This window comes from Sinohyriopsis cumingii, chromosome 12 (assembly GCF_028554795.1).
Source record: "Sinohyriopsis cumingii isolate HCF-2022 chromosome 12, ASM2855479v2, whole genome shotgun sequence".
Taxonomy (NCBI): domain Eukaryota; kingdom Metazoa; phylum Mollusca; class Bivalvia; order Unionida; family Unionidae; genus Sinohyriopsis; species Sinohyriopsis cumingii.
The window spans coordinates 35,205,491-35,223,555 of NC_142972.1; the positions used below are offsets into that span (position 1 = coordinate 35,205,491).

Genomic DNA, 18,065 nt, shown 5'->3' on the forward strand with positions numbered 1-18,065 from the left:
GAAAAAATAAAATAAAGCTTCAACAAAAACCTTAAGAAACTGTTAACGCTATCACTTAAAAAAACTATAAACGCTGTCTCAGCCACTGGAAAATGACTGCTATTTTCGCTTTCCACTAACGTCAGCTCGACAAGCAGTTAGTGTAAATAAGACATAATCTCTTATCGTCAGATTGACATTTTTGCATCCTTCATGCTTGCTTTCAAAGCGTGAACACAAAAGATGCATATCGAATCTTTTATAGGATAGGAACCAACATTTAAATTTTCTAAAAATTGTCGACCCTATATTTTTGAAACCTCGTATTCTTGATTACAGTTTATCGAAAAAAAAATGTATCACGAAAGCCCATCAATCCGAATATTGATTAATCCGAAGGTCCTTTTTCGTGTTCCCCGATGAGTTAAGATATAGAGGGTGCTCCTTATCGGGTAAGGTAATAAGTTAACGTTCTCATAAAAGGAAGTTTCCATTATCCGATTAATCTGTATAGGTTTATAAAAAATATATTTTATTATCGCAATAGGATACGATGAGATTGGTCACAAATTCTAACAACTTAAATTAGCCCTACTCCTACATGACACAAGTATTCAAATCAGTATAGGTGATGCCAAATCTGTATGTTCTGAAGACACAGACCTGGTTCGAAAGAAACTATGAATGAATTTCGGATACAATGTATTCTACTGTAATACGCGAGGTTTCATCTCTCTCTCTCTCTCTCTCAATAAAAACACGTTAAAAAAACATTCCAAATTATTATTTTGGTACATATGGATATAAGAAAGTATGTAATTATAGTTCGTAAGGAAACTAATAGCCTTTAAAAATATCGTATATTTACAATAGAAAACTAGTTGTACTCTTCGATAGCAGTCAAATGTTACTAATGGTGACCATGACGCTTCTCAAATATTATTATTTCGAACAGCTAGTGAGATACAGAATAGTGGTAGATATAAAATATATTGCTTATGAAAAAAATAGTAAACGTACCATGACAGTGTCATGCGGGACTCTTTTAAACATGCCCATTCAGCATGCTCCTCGGTACCTATTTTTACCTAGGACTAGGAGTGTCCTTTTTATAAAGTAACTGTTTTAATAGGTTTAGAATGCAAATGGATAGACTACGACCTATCTTTCAATACATAGCAAAATTTGAGGGAGGTGTGTTCATTTTATATCATACCGATATGAAAAATCAAACTTGTTTTCGTTGGGTGGGGCCAGCAAAAATTAAGTTCTGCGACGGTTGGATGGGAGCAGAAATTCTTGCTACGCCACTGCCCCATTATATCGTTGCAGTTGGTGTTATGTTGCACTTAATCATTGTGTAATTAACAGAAAGTTCATAACTTAATCAGACCCATTAAAATCAAGCATATCTTTGGTAACTTTCTATGCAAAATTCTTTAAAAATTAATATTTATAAATTCTCTTTATTTTTTGGCATTAAAACCATACCTTAATTTTATCCGAATGGGAGGAAAGAAAACTCAAATTTTACAGCATTTGTAACATCTAGACGCACATTTTCGATTAAAACTTATACAAAATCTCACAACAAAATAAAATGGGCATAAGGCAAAAAAAACCAAAAAATATGAAAACTTACTTCGATAAACTTCGATGGAAACATATTTGAGAATCCCACCAAAGTTCGGAATCATGTCTGAAATGAATGCGGAATGGTGGTATAGAGCAAATCTGGACATTTCTTGGTTTAACTTAATGCAGGTGTAACTTAAAACATGGTGCTAATACCGATGAATGTGGACTCAGGCATTCTACACGAAGAAAATAAATTCCGTAGTGAAAATTCAGATATGGCATTCCAGGCATGATCCGATGATGGTTGGTCGATTTGTTCTTTTTTTCAGGGCGTCGCATATGAATCACCAACATGTAGTCGAACCAATTTGTTCTGCTACTCTGTGGAATTTGCTCCTTTGCATCTTCCACCACTTTCGTCTCTTTCCTTTAAAAATTGAAGGTATTTAATGCGTTTCTACGAGAAGAAGCTTCATTGAATATAATGGATACAAACAAGTTACAAGCTCCTTTTTATAAAGAAATACGTAACTGTCAAAAGCATCTTATTTAAACTGCATCCACATATTCTTGGAGTAAAACTCAGAACAAAATCCCGTTTTCCTGGGATTTATTTTAAAGCAAATCGAAAGGATGAGTGTGTAGAAAATAAAGCGCGTATGCTTTAAATTTAAACCCAGTTAAGACTTTCATTTTCAAGTTATACTCTTTCCTAGTGTTTAATGGAATGTTCGAAACCAAATAAAATGTGCATAACCCATGTATTTATCTGGAATTTGGGAACATTTGGTGAAGGCAGGGGGTTAAGGTTGATGGAACAGAGCACTTAAGGAAACGCGATGTACTGTGGAATCACGTGCTTCCACAATTACAAGAAATTGATTTTACACACAACGCTTTATTATATAATTCATGATGAAATATCTCATTGGGAAAAAAACCGATATCGCCAAATTGGCGATATGACATTTATCGCAACAGAGGCGATATCGCTTTTGGAACAACTTTCTTTTCCCATTGAAGAAAGTGATCTGCTCTTATGAGTGTTGTTCAAGCCTGTATTTCCATAGGTCTACAGGGCCGGATTGGAAAGTGGGGTTCGTCCTAGGGTATTTGGAACTCACCCAGTCCCGGCTAAAAATAATAACAACAACAAAAAAAAAACACGTTCACAGACACAAACACACATTGTCTTAGAGATGATAGTCACTCAGTGGAAGATGACCCATATTCTGGAAGACCGTTCTCTGCTACCGGTGATCAGGAAGTGGCGGTTGTGTAGGGTCCAACTGATGAAAATACTCGATACACAGAACAAAATATTTCTATTATCTCTGGCATTAATTTGACAAATGTTTTTAACATATTAAAGAATTATTTGAAGCTCAGATAAGTTTGTTTTAGATGGGTCCCGTAGTTTTTGCGGGATGATCTAAAAAATACAAAGCTTTGGTTTTGGAGAAAAAAAAAGCAGAGGCCACAAATAGCTCCAGGTAATCGGACTGTCATGGGTGTTCTATACGCATTATTTTCAGATGTGAAAGGCCCAGTCGTCCAGCTACACATTCCTAGCTCTGCTAGTGTCACTCGTCATTTGTATGCCTCAAACGTTTGCCAAAAATACACTCTACGGTAGCATCAATCTGCGCATTGGTACCCGATATATCCATCTCTTCTCTTGGCATCCGTCCGTCTACGGAAGACGATGGTGCAGCTCCAGAGTAAGCTTTTGTTTATCCTTCTTTCCAGCTCTCTTTCCATCTACTCAAACACAAAGCACCGGCGCATGAATCTGCCATCGTGACAGACTTCCTGAAGGAACTCCACGTCCAAACTCTTCCCCATCCTCCGTAGAGTTCTGATTTATCTCCAGGTGATTTTTGGCTGAATTTCGTAATCAATAAATCAGTGAGGTACAGACGATTTGAAAGCCGTCGTGCAGTTAGAAATGAAGCTTTCCTATGTATGAACAGCATGCCAGAAAGTGAATACAAAATGGCATTTAATAGCTGGATAATCAGGCTGAAAAAGTATGCGGAGAGTACTTTGAGACCATGCACTGATGTACTTTTCAGGTGTTGTACAGCACAGTAATATTCAGAACTTTTTAAGTGTGTGTGTGTGTGTGTGTGTGTGTGTGTGTATTTTAAAATTGGCTAGAATACTGTCACCAATGCAGCTGTATGCTTCAAAGTGCCAAAGTAGTTCTCTCATTATTTTATCGATTCTAGTTACTTAATAATAAATTTATGAGCAGTCCTGAGAGCAATAATATCATAACATTTCAATATTTTCCAACCTCATCAAGGCTTTGCACAGCTTTTATGCTAAGATAAGACATAATGTTTTTAATTTTTTTTTTAATAAGAACCCACAACATTTGTAATCACATATTCAGTTTTAACGACATAAAACAACACGTCTTAAAGGAAACTAAATCATAAGGGTTCGTCTATTAATTGCCAATAACTGAATGCAGTTCAAATAAAAATGATATCAAGAGAACAGCTTCTGATTACTAACACAGAAGAATAAAATCCGACTCGATTGTCTATGTGATCTATGCTTCCCTAATGGAACACATAATTTGAAACCCTTTGTATTACATAAAGAGTACTATTATTAAAATTTTCTTTTGCTTAAATGGATATGTTAAAGGTACGTCCTTCAAAATAAATGACCACTGAACAAGTGTTAAGAGATCGTACATACTTAACGTTGCTTACGTAAAGTTAATGTTTCTATCAAAAAGCACCATTGCAAATATGAACGAAAGATGAAATCTTGAATACAAACTGTCCTATTTTACACTTCACAGCTGATCTAAAGCAATTGACAATAAAGACAAGCTATGCACTTATAAAAATATCGCTCCTCTCCTTTACCGCTCGTTCTATTTTCTTATTTCTCCCATATATATATATATATATATATATATATATATATATATATGTGTGTGTGTGTGTAATAGCTGTGCCTGTACACATTTTTGCAGAGAAAGAAAATTAAAATACTACACTACATAATCACTTGACAATCATACAAAATAAGGGCATCTACATAAAATGCAAATAAACGAAAATAAAATTGTAATATACAATAAGTATTTATACAAATAGACAAAACTGGATCGGGGTAAATATCCAAATATTTATACACTAATACAAAAGCTTCGACAAATGCCAAATAAAACCAATGGAATCATAAACGAGACCGAAGAAAACCCCAGAGTGAATTATCATCCTATGACAAACTGCAAACTTAAACAAAGATAAAACAAACTTGCAAGATACCTCTGAAACCATTGGGCTTTTCTTTATTTAAGAAGATTATTTCAAAAACAATGAAAGTTTAAGTATGCTAGTCGAGTCTTTACTTACACAGCAAGATGTAAAACGGATTCCACTGACACATTTTCGTATAATATACAGGAAAAGGAGGAAATTGGGAACTCAACTAAATAAAACTGAAATCACTTACAATAGTTATCACGATTTGTTTTCATCGATTCATTTTCTTTAAAACAAAAAGATGACAATTGTAGCTAAATTTACTTAAGCAGCCAGATATAAAGACGCAATAATATTTTCTCCCAGAAACTTAACAATACATTTTGTCTGAAAACAAATAACAGGATATTTCAAAAATATTAGAATTGTTGTGGTCTTTTTCTAGCTTATTTGTCATATTGGCCTTTTGCCTACTGTTAGTCTAGCCCATGTCACGTGATTTATTCAACACCGATTTTACCTTACCCTATATTTATACATTCATACATATATTTTTTAATTCGCAATATATTAAAATACCATTTTTCTTAAATACAATTTTTCTTTGGAATGTGAGACGATTAACGAATTAGAGGATTTAAAGATCTTAAAATGCACCAATATTAACCTCGTTTTTATGTATTCTACAACAGAAATTGATGTAAAACAGGGTCTGAAACACGCGGCCCGCGGACGGCCAAGCAGTTTCCTGTGGCTCGCAAACTGATTGGCGTCACAAGTTGTCATGAGTGATGACAAAGGTGGTGCAGCCATTGGGCCATCGAAAATTCCCTCATGCGGCCCTCAGGGTGCTTTGAGTTTGAGAGCCCTGATGTAAATGTTATTTGTTCTTAAGGTAGAAGGTGTACGATAAAATCTGAAATACATTTATTAAAAAATGGAAAAAGAAACAGAAAACGTTTTTCTATGGTGAGGGTTAAAGTGACAAATACTTTGTACAAAACCAATGAATTTGGAGCAACGTTACATACAACAGAAGCCAGATGATATGGTTCCATTACAGACCAGTATTAAACCAATCAAGAAACATATACAGTGCTTTCTACAATGTGTCAGATTATTTTCAAAAGTCAAACAGATATCTAAGATGAACGTCATCTAATGAGACCTGAAACTCTTTAAAAATGGAAATTCACGTGTGTTCCAAAATGAGTGTGGTTGGTACACTATGGAAGTACCAACAACAAGACAATACTTAATACAGGACCGACTATAACAAATCCAAGCTATATTTATATGAACAACACATCAGTTCTTATCGTCTGCAGCTGTGTGTCTCTGTCGTTTGAATTCCTCCAATGCTTTCATCTTTTCTTGCATTAGTTGCTTAAGTCGCCGAATTTTGTCCTCATGACTACTTAAACCAGATTCAGTCAGCAAAGATTTGCTGCCATCGTGTTCAGATACTTCACTGGCTGTATCTGTATCCGACGAACCATCCACCTTTTCTTCTGACCCCCTTACTTCACTGTAAGATTCAGCTTCACCAGCACTAGACTGAAGGCGCATGGACTTAACTCGGTTAGCACGATCATCTTTGTCTTCTATGCCTTTACGCTTTGTTCCAGACGAATCGCCCATGCCTAATACAGAGCGTTGTCTGACTTGTTCTTTTTGATGCTGGGTTTGAGCAATAGAAGACAAATCCGAGCTCCCCTCATCTCCATAACCACTTGTTACGGGTTCCTTTTTTATCCAACTTTCATTTCTCTTTATGGTGTTTTCTTCATCACCGTATCCTTCTGTTCTAGGCTCAGATTTTACTTTAAATGTTGGACAGAATGAGCTTAGTGCTGGTGTGTTTGGAGGATTTACAAGTTTTCCTTGTGTAGGTCCAGAAGCTGATGTACCAACTAAACTAACTGACCCGACATTTTGGTTTGCCTTGTTTCCCGTCGGTAAAACTGACACCAAAGTAATATTTCCTTTTGTTGTGGATATTGACGAATCTTTTCCCTGCAGACTCATAGGCGTTACCGCAGAATCCTTTTGTGGGATAATATAAGCTCTTGGTTGCTGTTGAGACATATTGGCTGGAATAAGAATGTTCTTATTATCTACTTTTATGAGGTAATAACGCTGCTGCATTCCAGAAGTAGGTTTGGACGCAACAGTTGATGGTATGACACTAGACTGTGGTAATCTTGTCATTAATGATTGTCCTGGAGAAGGAGATACCATTAATGTGATTGGATTTGACGATGCCTGTGGTGTAAAGACCTGTGAAACGGTGGACTGCAAATCTGTAACAGTCGTAGATGGTTTGGCGATTACAGGCTGAGAGGTCAATACAGTCGTAGACCCGGATTTCTGAGAAGGCTGAGTGGGCTGATTAGTAAGTGTAAGTACCTTAGTGCCACTAGTTACCCGATTCATAAGTAACGTCGGTCTTATGGGCAAAGTGGTGCTGATAGAATTTGCAACTGAGAACTGTGCATCCGCAAGTGATGGCGAAGAAAATCGTGATTGAGACAAATTGGTCTGGCTTGTGGAAATTTCCGTGGTAGTAGGCAGCCTTACCATCATTGGTATGCCAGGTAACGATCCTGATGAAGAAACAGCTGATGAGAGACGATCTGTGAAAGATGATCCAACGGTTACGACAATAGGTGTTTGAACAGAGCGAGGAGCAGGCGGTTTTGTGTATGTCTTGCTGATGGAAACCGCATTACGCATATCTGTTTTCCGTACTTTCTCTACCAAGTCTGAGATCATTGTCGATGCAGAAAACAGGAGCGATCTGGAGTTCTGACTTGAGTTCTTGGCATATGTCTGATTGTCAGGTAATGTGACTTTATCAACATTAGTCACAGGCATACTTCTCGAAAAAATCGATCCTGCATCCTTGTCCTGGCTTTCTTCCTCATCTCCTGAATTACGAGAATGTTTATCAGCCTGACTTTTCACATCAGAAACGAATTTCCTTTCTTTCTCCACACTAGTGACCGCTTTGTGCAATGCTTCCACTACTATTCGTTTCTTCTTCATTATCTTTCTCAAAGCCTTTTCCCTACAGTTTTTTCTGCAGCGATCAGTTCTGTAGATAGCTGCATATTTGGCACTCACAGTAGTTTGCCTGAAATGAAATTTTCGAAGAACAACGTAGCAAGGTTTGCACAACTCTTTAAGACTTTCAACATTAGTCTTGGCATTATGTTCTAATGCATCAACATCTCTTTTAGAAATTGATCTAAACTTCTTCCCTGATATTTTCAATTTATCTTCTGGAGATTTTGCACTTTTGCCTGAATTTAGCTCCTCCGTCCCTTGTGCATGTTTCCTAGAGATGGCAAGTCTAAGAACATTACGAATGTCTTTATTCGACACAGCATGTGAATTAGAACCATCTAACGATGAAACTTTCGTCTGTGAAGAGTCCTCTTCTTTCCCATTCTTTTCATCACATTTTCTTGATTTCATGTCTTCATTTGTCATGGCTGTTGTTTCCTCGGGTATATGGGACAGAGAAAATACTGAGTCTATCCGAATCTCATCTTTTACCGATTCTGACTTTTTGTTTTCAGCTGATGCAGTATGATTGATATTACGTGTTATTGAGGTTAATGTGTTCAAGGGCAAACTTGAGGTAACTTGCGGGGAAGCTGAAGAATGCGTATAAATGGGTAAAGTCACTGCCACTGTCTTTAAGATACTTTCCATATGTGTTGAATGGGGCCAGCTAATTGTCTGCACTTTCGCTGGTGTTGTTGTTGTGGTCAGTTGTGGAGCACTTATCTTTGCATACGCATAGGCTGGCATTGAAAGATTTTGAGAGTTTTGTGAGAGAATACTCGGGGGTATCAGAACATTGTTGTTCTGTACAATTCTAGACACCTGCGACACTCCAGATGTTGCTGAGATGGGGGTCGAACCTTTGGTTGATACTGTCACATACGGAATTTGATTTGCTACTTTTGACACTTGAGATGCAGTGCCAGATGGTGGCATGGGAATCAAACCTTTGGCTGTAGCTGATGATGTCACAGAAGGATTTAGTATTGTTACTTGAGATACAACAGACGACGGCATAGATATCAAACCACTGATTGTAGAAGGTGGCATCATCATAGAAGAAGGAATTTGACTCGCTCCCTTCGATGCCTGAGAAACACTAACAGACGATGGAATTAAGCTTTTGGTAACTGGAGATGTCGTCTGATTTTGAGTGACTGAAGTTGGTGGCACAAAATTTGCTGGTACCAAAATTGTTGGTGCAGAAGTGCCATTACTGACAAAAAGCACAGGAAACGTGTTTACCTTCACTTCTGGACTTTGAGTTGTATTGCAGTTAAGAATTTGGGGAAGCTTCACTGAAGATTTATTGACATTAGTTGTCTTAGAACTCGCAACTGAAGAAAAGATACTTGTTAAACCTATCTGACTGAAATTTTGGTTTTGAGAAGTCATTGCTTTATTGGATGTATTACCGCTTGTCATAATATGCCCCTGATTAGACAATGTGTTACTTGTATTAGCTGTATTTTTCGTAGCATAGCTGCTCAAAAGATCTGTAGTCTTCTTCATACCAATTCTTGTGGCAGCTTCGTGGCTGAACAAGAGCATCGGATAGGGTTTTTCAGGAGGCGATATATCTGGAACACTCAGTACACTGCTAACAGCAGAAGTGTCAGGTGAAGAACTAACCTGCATATTTTTTACCACTGTCATCACACTTGAATTGCTGACAGGGTCTGCATCTGAACTTGTGGTGGGACTGCTGATCAACTCACGGGATTCGTTAGTATGCTTTGATTGTCCATTTACTACAGCAGATATTTTAGGGGCAACTGAGATCCCACTTAATAGACTTGATCCCATATTCAAAGCAGACGAGGTTGTCACAGTCGTTGCCACAGGAATTGATGCTGGAGCCTGCCGAACGAGTATATTGCCACTAGGACCATGCTGTACTGTAAGAATATCTCCAGTTTTTAGTGATGATGCCGACCCTGGTGATGGCAACAACGTAGTAAAAATTCTGCCATCAGGCATTACTATCTTTGTTGCTGCAAATGGCGTGACTACCTTAGGCTTTATACTCGCTGTTGAAGGCTTGGAGGTTACAAGTTTTGGATTATTAGTTTCAGTTATTTTTACTGTCGAGACATTTGAAGGTTTTTCATTTAACAGAGATCTTAGTGCAGAATCTTGATGAGTTGCTGAGTTAGATGAAGTTATGCCTGATTTTGATGGATAAGAAACTTTGGTTGATCCGCTACTGCCCGCATGTACATGCGTCACCTTTGATAAAGTTCCATCTACTGATGTGACTGTTTTGGCATTATTAGCGTCGTCTTGATTACTCTTCGATGTGAGAGCGCGTTCATTACCAACAGCAGTTTTGACCTTCCAGGAACTCTGTCCAAGCGGTGCCACAATAAAAACTTTGTTTTCCGCAGATGGGGGTGTCTCGGTAGGAACTATATACATCTTCATTTGTCCATTTTCATCAGGCATCATAATGCATTTTTGCGAAGTGGGGACTCCATCGCCAGTCAGGAAAGGGGTGCCGTCTTGGTTAATGAGCAGTCTTCCTGGCCTAGCACTGTAATAGAAATATCAATAACACTAATACTGTTCTTTAACATAAGACTTTAGCACATGCCGATATTAGCTTCTGTACCAGTATAATAGTTCGCAAATATGCATTGAAACAATGATTTCTTCAGACTGACATTTACATAGCCATGATAGTATGCTTAAAAAGTAACAGTTCTTTGCCTTCATTATCGATAAGTAGGCAGAAATCGCGTTTTCTGAAAATGACAATAAATGGTATGCATTAAAGACTTTACCTAAGAATACCAAACACTACTTCCGCAATTGCACAACCTCGCCATGTACAGTTGATAAAACAGTTTTAATAACTAGATAATCAAAGAGAACGTTTCGTTGCTGAATTGCAAAAAATCGCCTAGTACATGATTATGCCGACTGATCTTCGGCTAAGGTTGTATATGGTTTAAGACAGGCATAACATTCTGTACACATCGGAGAACTAATATGTAACTACTAATGGTACAGGTTTCGCTATGCTCGCGGAAAACTGACTGTGCGTGGACATCGCGCGATCGCTAATTTTTTGATGGGGTATGAATGGGGAATGAAATTGTGTGGGGGATCGCACAAATGCCCGTCCTGAAGACAAAGTTTGGTTGCACATAAGAAAACGTGCACAGACCAGAGAGTCTCGATCTATTTAAGAATACTTCATACCTGTAATCTAGTGAATAAGATAAAAGCATGCTTGATTTTTTTAATTCGTTTTGGTAGATGCATGGAATGTATGTTCAAAGTTTAAAAAGATTTTCTCTTATCATTAATCCTTGTTAGACCTTTCTACCATAACTTTGGTTACAATAGAACAGAAAATGTAAAACACCCGCAACAAAAAAAAAATCTTATAAAAAACCGCTCTTTTGATATTACTTTCAAGTACTTTCATTACATGCCTTAAATAGATGGAGCAATACTACGTCAACCGAAACTCCGATCAAGTCAAACAGCCAACAACTGGAACCTATGCCTAAGGATACTAAGTTTACTGGAGGGAATGCCTGACGAAAAGAATGGTTTGAAATTTTGAAATTAGTGACTAGAAATGCAGGCAATGAAACGCTGTGAAAAAAGATTAAAAATTCAACTCTTTAGTCAATAGATACATAGTACACATATGACAGTTAAAACATTCAATTATTTAATGAAACTACACATATGATGCAAGAAAAGAGCTGAAATACGAACAGTCACCGAATAAAGTATTCTGAATTTGTTGTGAATAACCGGCATACTTCTAATAAAACAAACCGGAAAGTATGTTTGAAAACTTAATGTCATAAGAACAAGTGTAAGATGCTATTTATAATGTTATGTATTGACTTAAATTTCGTATGGCGATATATTGCCATACACGAAAATGTACTGAGATACGTAACGCAATATATGGACCTTTTGTTTGTTTTTGTGGTTATGTCGATATGGGAATCCATTCACGAGGATTAGCGATATTAAGACTTTCAAGATGGCTACCATGGTGGCTATACTGAATGTCAGATTCTCACTGTGTAATTTTAGTACTACAAAACACAATAGATTTTTTTCAAAATGTCTGCTTTTCATTTAGTAGTCCACGACACAATAAGATTTTCAAGAAAGCTGTTGTGGGGGCCGACACTGGATGCCTGCGGTATTATAAAACGTCCATTGGTGAAAACCCCATGTTGACATCGCCATACATTTCGTAAGAATAGAAAGACAGCAATATGCTCAAGATGACCACAACGGTGGCTATACAGAGGATCAGCTTGCGTCATTCACATTTAGGATCATCAAGATACTGTAAGAACTCATCTGATCAAAAACCTAATGTCAACATAATTTTCCATTTAAGAGGAGAGACGATAATAAAGTTTTCAATGAGGTCACCATGGTGGCCATACTGACCAACAGATCAGCACTATTTAGGACCAACAAGACATTTTAAGAAATTTTCTGGTCAGCACCCAATACTGATAAGACTTTTCATTTTCGTGGTGCAAGGATAACAAAATTTTAAGACGGTTTCTGAGGTGTCTGTATTAGACATATGATTGGCACCATTTTCATTTAGGATCAACTAGACACCATACGTCTTTCGGTGAAAGCATTATATCAACCTCACCAGCACATATGGAGAAGTTGCAATGAAAATATTTTCAAACTGGCCACTGTGGCGGTCATATTGAATGTCAGATGGGCACCATTTTCATTGAAGACCAACTAGACATTATAAAAAGTCTTTCAGTGAGAATCTCATGTTGATATATGTATTATTTCAGCAATAGTACTTACACTTTTAAGATGGCCAATGTGGTGGTCATATTGGATGTCTAAGTGGCACCATTTTCATTTAGGACCAACAAAACATCATAAGAAATCTTTCTTTAGAAACCTCCATTTAGGAGGAGTAGAAAAAAAGAGATTTTCAAGATGGCTGCTCTGGCAGACATGTTAGATGTGCAAGTGGCATACTTTTTTATTTAGGAGCAATTAGATATAGCAAATCTTCTGATGAAAACCCCATGGCAATAAAACTTCGTTCAGTAGTCAAGATAACACGATTTTAAAGATGAATGCTTTGGCGGCTATAATGGATATCAAATCGAAAGCATTTTCGTTTGGGACCAACTAGACATAAGAAGTTTTCTTGTGAAAAACGCATGCCAATATGTCTCTCTTTTCAGGACGCGCAGGTACAACAAGATGGCAATTGTAGTGGCTACATTGGAGGTAAGATCGGCGCTATTTTTATTATGGACAAACTAGACACCATGAGAAGTCTTTCGGCGAAATCCTCATGTTGATATGACCATCTATTCAGGAGGATGCAGCAATAAAAAGATTTTCAAGATTGTCACTGTGTTGGTCATAATGATGTCCAAGCAGCAGCATCTTATTTTTGGCACCAAATATACCAAGGGATGTGAAAAGGTTCAGGGCAATCCGCATGGCAGTTAAGGTGAAGTAGCGATAACAAACTTATGGCAACGGAAGGACGGATGACGGTTAAAGATCGTCCCATAAGCTCTCCCGATCCATGACCAGCAGATCTGAACAAAATGGTTTAAATCGAAAAACTTCGAAGAAAAGTTTAAATATTTGAGACCAGGGTAAGCATAATTATTCGTCATATGTTTGGATTTATGGACGAATAATCAAACTGACGCGGTGGTTATGGTGTTGGGAAGAGCATAATGAAATATACGTCAAATCTGATCCTCGTACGCACTTACATTTTTAAATAAAATTGTCTATATATCACTTTCTGTACTGAGGCTGCTTGCGCAAGGAATTTCTTTTTTATTACCTTTGTTTAACATAAAGCGTATCTTGGATAGATGTCTCTTTAACATTTTTTTCGAATTCAAAGTAATGATTTTTCGAAAAGACGAAATATGAATATTTGTATGCTTTCAGCCTGTTTGTGTTTTCCTGAATATAAACAATTACAGCTGTGGTTTTTCAACAATAACTCTTGATGATGAAAGTATGAAAATACCCACAAATTACATAAGATAAAGCTATCAACGATAAATTAAAAATTTAGTTCTTTTTGCCATAATTGGTAAAGCACGATGACCATTTTAATGATAATAATAATAATATATTTTATTCAGTAATTTTGGCCGTTACAAAATACAAGTATATATATAAATGTGCCATGGTGTAAAGAAGTTAAAAATGGTGTTCATCGTGAATATACATACATAATTTCCAATAATCGATACATAATACTATAAAGCTGTTACTACTCTAAGTATATGATTCACCTATCGTTTGAGTTATGAAAGATTGTAATGCGCCTTAATGCACGAAGAATTAATAAATATGATAAAGCAACCACCACATTTTCTGTATTTATATTCTTATCTGATGGCACAGAAGTGTGTGTGTGTGTGTGTGTGTGTGATTTAGATTTTTAACGTAGCTTTAAAAAAATAATTCAGTCATGTCACTACGACGTCTGCAGTGTGACAGTTCAGAGTTACGTTTAGCAGTAGGGCATCATGCCGCAGACATGTAGCGTGATGTCCCATCCAGTCACATTATCCTGACACCAGGCCGACCAGTTCTAACACTAACCTCTTAATGCTGAGTGTCAGGCGAGGCAGCTGTTAGTACCATTTTTAAAAGTCTTTGGTATGACTCAGCCGGGGTTCGAACCCGCGACATCCCGCATCCGAGGCGGACACTCTACCACTAGGCCACCGGAGCGGTCGATGGCACAGAACACAACATGCAACTACATGGCATATTAAATTTTACCAACATCTATATTTTTTTGGGGGGGGGTTGGGGGTTGCAGGAATGCATATTGAAATAGTAGAGGCAAATGATTGTTGTACAATTGGTTAGAGATGGATTTTCCAATTTGCTGACTTTCACATAGGGTATTGTACAATATGGTTTGGGCGGGAGACATCAACACCATCACTCTGGATCTTCTTTCTAACGATAAGCACTTCCCTTTTTACAATACCTAACAGTTTTTAATTCGGCTCCACGTAAGACGCTTTATCTTGAAACACCCCTTCGGCAATCGTAAACTATGAGAACGTAAACCGAGAGCATAGCATCAAAGAGACAGTCGTCGAGTGATCGAATTTCCAGAGTATGGCGATTGTACACATTCGTTTGCTGAAGCAACCTGTCTCTCGTTTTACTACCCTATTGACAAAGAAAGAAAAACAACTTTCAGACGTCCTTAAAAAGGATGATAGGGAAACTGCCTGGCACAACGAAAAGGGTCGTATTTTAATAGATATGTTGCCACAACGACGAAGTCAGCTCTAAAGATGGATCTTAAAGATGAAAGCTGCTGGCAGTTTCATTTTTCTCTGCACAATATAATGTTTATTATGTTCTCTTGGAAATGGACAATATCAAGAGATTTCCCTGACATGGTCCATCATTTAATAAGATTTTCACCAGGCACCAAGAAATCAAAAGTAGATTTCGACCAGAAAAAGAAAGCAATCTTTTTGTTTTTTAAATTCAAATAAAAAATACTTACAAAAAGAAAACAAAGTTGTTTTTCATATATGAATCTGCTTGAGAATCTGGTATTCGAGACGGGGAATTATTCCCAAACTCAGACCATCCACGTCTTGTAAGCCATCGGGTAATGCATAAGCAAGTACCATTCGCGATGCCATCTAAAAACATGTTTCCTTTCTTTGTAATAGCGCTGACTGATAGGTAGTCGATTCTATGAAGTACTATTAGTAAACAAGGTGTTTCTGACAGATCAGATACAATGGATTAATAGAAGAGGGGTTAAAATTTCCGTATTAATTCAAAAGTAAGCAGATATAATACATTTTAAAATTGCTACCATTCCCAAGATCCAAAACATATACATGTCTGACACTCCAGAAGCATTTTGAAGCTGACGGGAGTTTGAAGTTATATATTATTACTGTTTATCTTTTACTGGATCGTACTCTGATATAACCAAGACAGGAACGGAAACTGCATATAGTTCATCCTTACAGAGCTGCTAAAACAACATGCATGTAGTAATGTTTCTCACCCGCCTTTATCTCCATTGACAGCACTTTCACCGCAGTCCTCATTCTTTTCCGTCGTACTAGAAACAATTGTTTCATCACCATTTGTAGCAGTACTCATCTGTAACAAAACAATTTACAAGAACATGTTTTACTGGTGTGGTTACTTTAAAATGAATATACAGCGACATGTTTGATTGGTGTGGTTACTTTAAAAAGAATATACAGCTACATGTTTTATTGGTGTGGTTACTTTATAAAGATTATACAACGACATGTTTTATCGGTTAGTTATTTTAAAAAGAATATACAGTAACATGTTTTACTGGTGTAGTTACTTTAAAAAGGGGGCCCGGAGTGGCCTAGTGGTCTAAAGCGCTCTCCGTTACGGATCACTGCCATCTCACCTCTGTCTGCGTTGGTTCGAGTATAGGATTCGGCCAATGTGGGTATGTGAGAAAGCTTGCCGGTAGCTTCTCGTGGGTCGGTGGTCCTTCCCGGGGTTTTCCCGGGTTCCTCCTCCACCATTAATACTGGCCGCAATACATAGCCTATCGTGTGCTGAAAAATGGCGTTAAACCCCACACAACAACAACAACTTTAAAAAGATTATACAGCGCCATGTTTTACTGTTGTGGTTACTTTAATTAAGACGATGCATCTTCCAAAAAAATGTATCATGATAATTTCAAGACACGGCGTTATTTGGAGTGACTCGTGATGCTTCACTGCTGTCTGGGGTATTTACCAGGTCTTACAGAAATCGATGGGGTTTAAAAATTAAATACAATTATTTTATTTTATTTTTAAAATGTATGTTTACAAATGACGCGTGAAAATATTGTAAAACATTTATTGTTCAGTGCGTTAAATTAGTTTCTTTCTAACCACAGTAACGCTGTTTTCTCGCACTTATGGAGCAACAGCAAGTCTCGATCCGCGAGGCTTGTCGATATGAATGTGTTCTGAAATTAAACCTGTCTCGATTTGAACTGCGTCCGATGATACTCGCTCGTGTGTCGATGTGTTTGTGAGAATATTTTTTGGAAGTGGGTATTTCTGTCGAACAATAGCAGGAAGTACACATTCTTTATGATACTTTGTCACAAGGGTAAAATAAAATCGCAATGGTGTCCAAGTTTCTGACTGTCTATTCATTGATTTTTCAGTCACATTTCTGATGCCGGATCAATCTGAAAGCGTGTTAGATTAGAAAAGTTCTTTCCTGAAATAACAAAACCAATAAGCGCAGCTTCTGCCTGCAAAGATCTCATATATATATATATATATATATATATATATATATATATATATATATATATATATATATATATATATATATATGAATATATGAAAGGAGGGAGAGGCGTGCCTCTGACTCCCTTAGTCATGGGGGCCCTTTGGCAGCAGCGGATAAAGTTACATGTACTTAAATAAACCATGTTTAGGTCTAAACCATGTAATACCTAGCCTAATAGAGCTATAATAATTACAGAAATATAAATGATAGCTGACGGATTGCCTTCAGTGTTGATTTGTAGTCTGTAGATCCATAAGGTCTCTCCCACCCCCAAACCGTAATGATGGTCGTACTTATCTTGAAAATGTCAAGTGATTTCTAGCAAAATTTCGACAGAAGTTTGTTAACCTACTCTGTACTGGCTGCGGACTGATCAGAGGTCAAGAATTTTCATTAAGGTGTAATAATGACTTATCTCTGGTGAATTCACACTGAGATAACGAGCTCGCGTTTCGCTGGATCTTACAGGCACAACGAGTCTAAATAAATCATCGATTAATAATATTTTCAGTAACTATTATGCAGATCTTACGCCCGCTTGCCCGCATTTCCACTACGTCCTGAATGCTGACTGTCTAGAAAAGAACGGAACAACTTCAATCGATTCTTGCCAAGTATTCTAATTATCGATAAATTTCGTTAATTGCGACTTTCTATAGTGTTCCCCAGATAAGACCTTTGTCGATGCAGATTGCAAAGTAAGGAAATCAACACGCACCAAGATTGATCAGTCAAATCGCAGAAATATGAAAACACAAAGTACTCCCAGCATATAAGTACATGGAGAGTCAGACCCGAAGATAACCTGAGGCAGTTACGCGTAACCCGTTGTGAGAAAAAGTTTCAAGTAAAGAAAACCTTGTCATGCGT

At 37.3% G+C, this 18,065-nt stretch overlaps 1 protein-coding gene across 4 annotated transcripts in view; it reads right to left on the reverse strand.

The window, feature by feature from the left end:
- Positions 1 to 5,697: 5,697 nt before the first annotated feature.
- The window catches only part of LOC149786243 (uncharacterized), a 36,379-nt gene continuing 24,011 nt past the window's right edge, over positions 5,698 to 18,065 (reverse strand). For 3 of the 4 annotated variants that reach the window (XM_089976621.1, XM_089976622.1, XM_089976623.1), the window contains exons 2-3: positions 15,919 to 16,016; positions 5,698 to 10,392 (exon numbers count right to left, since the gene is read on the reverse strand). In XM_089976621.1, the coding sequence (XP_089832747.1) occupies positions 6,096 to 10,392; positions 15,919 to 16,016 (4,395 nt within the window). In that variant the 3' untranslated portion in view covers positions 5,698 to 6,095. The remainder of the gene's footprint in view (positions 10,393 to 15,918; positions 16,017 to 18,065) is intronic. The other variant, XM_089976624.1, reaches the window with a different exon arrangement.